Source organism: Lagopus leucura, unplaced genomic scaffold (genome assembly GCF_019238085.1).
Source record: "Lagopus leucura isolate 7727_CA_CO unplaced genomic scaffold, USGS_WTPT01 32368-0_obj-0_obj, whole genome shotgun sequence".
Classification (NCBI taxonomy): Eukaryota; Metazoa; Chordata; class Aves; order Galliformes; family Phasianidae; genus Lagopus; species Lagopus leucura.
This window is the reverse complement of record NW_024966800.1, coordinates 1-1,461: the sequence shown is the minus strand read 5'-3', so window position 1 is coordinate 1,461 and position 1,461 is coordinate 1. Positions and strand designations below refer to the sequence as shown.

Genomic DNA, 1,461 nt, shown 5'->3' with positions numbered 1-1,461 from the left:
GCTTTGGGCGCTGCCCGCCTACGCCGCGGGGCTGCTGGGGCTGGGCGCGGGCGCGCTGCTGCTGGCGTTGGCGCTTTACGCGGGATGGAGGCGGCGGCGGCGCGCCCGGCAGCGCGCGTTCAGCCTGGCCGCGCGCCTGCATAGCGACGAGGAAGCGGCCGTGCGCTCCGCCGCCGCGGGGCTGGGAGCGGCCCGCGGGGAACTGCCGGCGTGGGTAAGCGGTGCCCGGGGGGGGATCGACGCACCCCGCCACGGCCGCTCTCGGCTCGGGCTCCCCGCCGCATTGCAGCTCCCCCCCCCGCACCGCTCCGCAACGAGGTGAAGCCGGGGGGGCCCCTCCTGTTGGAGCCCGGGGCTTCCGGCCGCGCCCTGGATCGCTGTGCCCGGGGGGGTCGTTTCCTGCCTGGGCCACCCTGCGTGGGGGGGAGCGAAAGTGACGGCCCGGTGCCCCCCCCCCAGCTCGGGCCCCTCGTGCGGCGCTGCCAGATGTCGGTCACAGCTGCGCGGCTCCACCGGCCCGGCTGTCCGCGGGAGGGGGGGGGGAAGCCGAGGCTGCTCGGGGCTGCGGGGGTCGGGCGGCGGTGGGCGGGGCTGCAGGCGCCCATCCTGAGGCCTCGTGACGCCCCCCCACCCCGCAGGTGAACTTTCCAGATGTGGAGAGGGCAGAATGGCTGAACAAGGTGAGGAGTCCAACCGTCTGTCCGTCAGTCCGCCCGTCCGTCCCCCCGCCAGCCCCTGCATCCTTCTGTCCATCTGCCTTTTCCACTGTCTGTCCACCCATCGCTCCATCCATCCCACTGTCCGTCCGTCCAGCTCTCTCAGTCTGCTTGTCCGTCTGTCTCCCTGCCCATTCTCTCTGTCCGTCCATCCCTGACCCATCCACCCACCCACCCGCTTCCCTGCCCATTCTCCCCCCATCCCTCGCTCCATCCGTCCCTCTGTCCGCTCATCCTTCCCTCTGTCCGTATGTCCGTCCCGCTGCAGATCCTGGCACAGACGTGGCCGTTCTTTGGGCGCTACATGGAGAAGCTGTTGGTGGAGAGCATCGCGCCCTCCATCCGCGCCTCCAACACCCACCTGCAGACCTTCACCTTCACCAGGGTGGACATGGGCGAGAAGGTACCCCCCCCCAGAGCCCCCCCCGGGGGTCGCCCCACTCCCACTCTGCGTCCCACTCTCTGTGCCCCCCCCTCCTCACTGCTGTCCCCACAGCCTCTCCGTGTGCTGGGGGTCCGGGCACATCCTGGTACCCACAAGCAGCAGATCCTGCTGGACCTCAACATCAGGTGAGCGGCTGACCCCCCCCCCTCCCCCCCCCAAGGGGGGGGTCCGCCCTGGGCCGACCCCCCCCCCGGCAGCATCTCCTCCCCCACAGCTACGTGGGTGATGTGCAGATCGACGTGGAGGTGAAGAAGTTCTTCTGCAAGGCGGGGGTGAAGGGCATGCAGGTGAGGGGGGGGG

The 1,461-nt window shown here is 71.3% G+C and overlaps 1 protein-coding gene across 1 annotated transcript; it reads left to right on the top strand.

Moving 5' to 3' along the window:
* Positions 1–137: 137 nt before the first annotated feature.
* LOC122192796 (extended synaptotagmin-1-like) lies at positions 138–1,448 on the top strand (the record flags this gene model as incomplete). The annotated part of the gene is made up of 5 exons (XM_042893447.1): positions 138–214; positions 639–680; positions 985–1,119; positions 1,213–1,286; positions 1,376–1,448. Coding segments are annotated over exons 3-5 (246 nt in total), but the record flags the coding sequence as incomplete, so codon positions are not given.
* Positions 1,449–1,461: the final 13 nt, after the last annotated feature.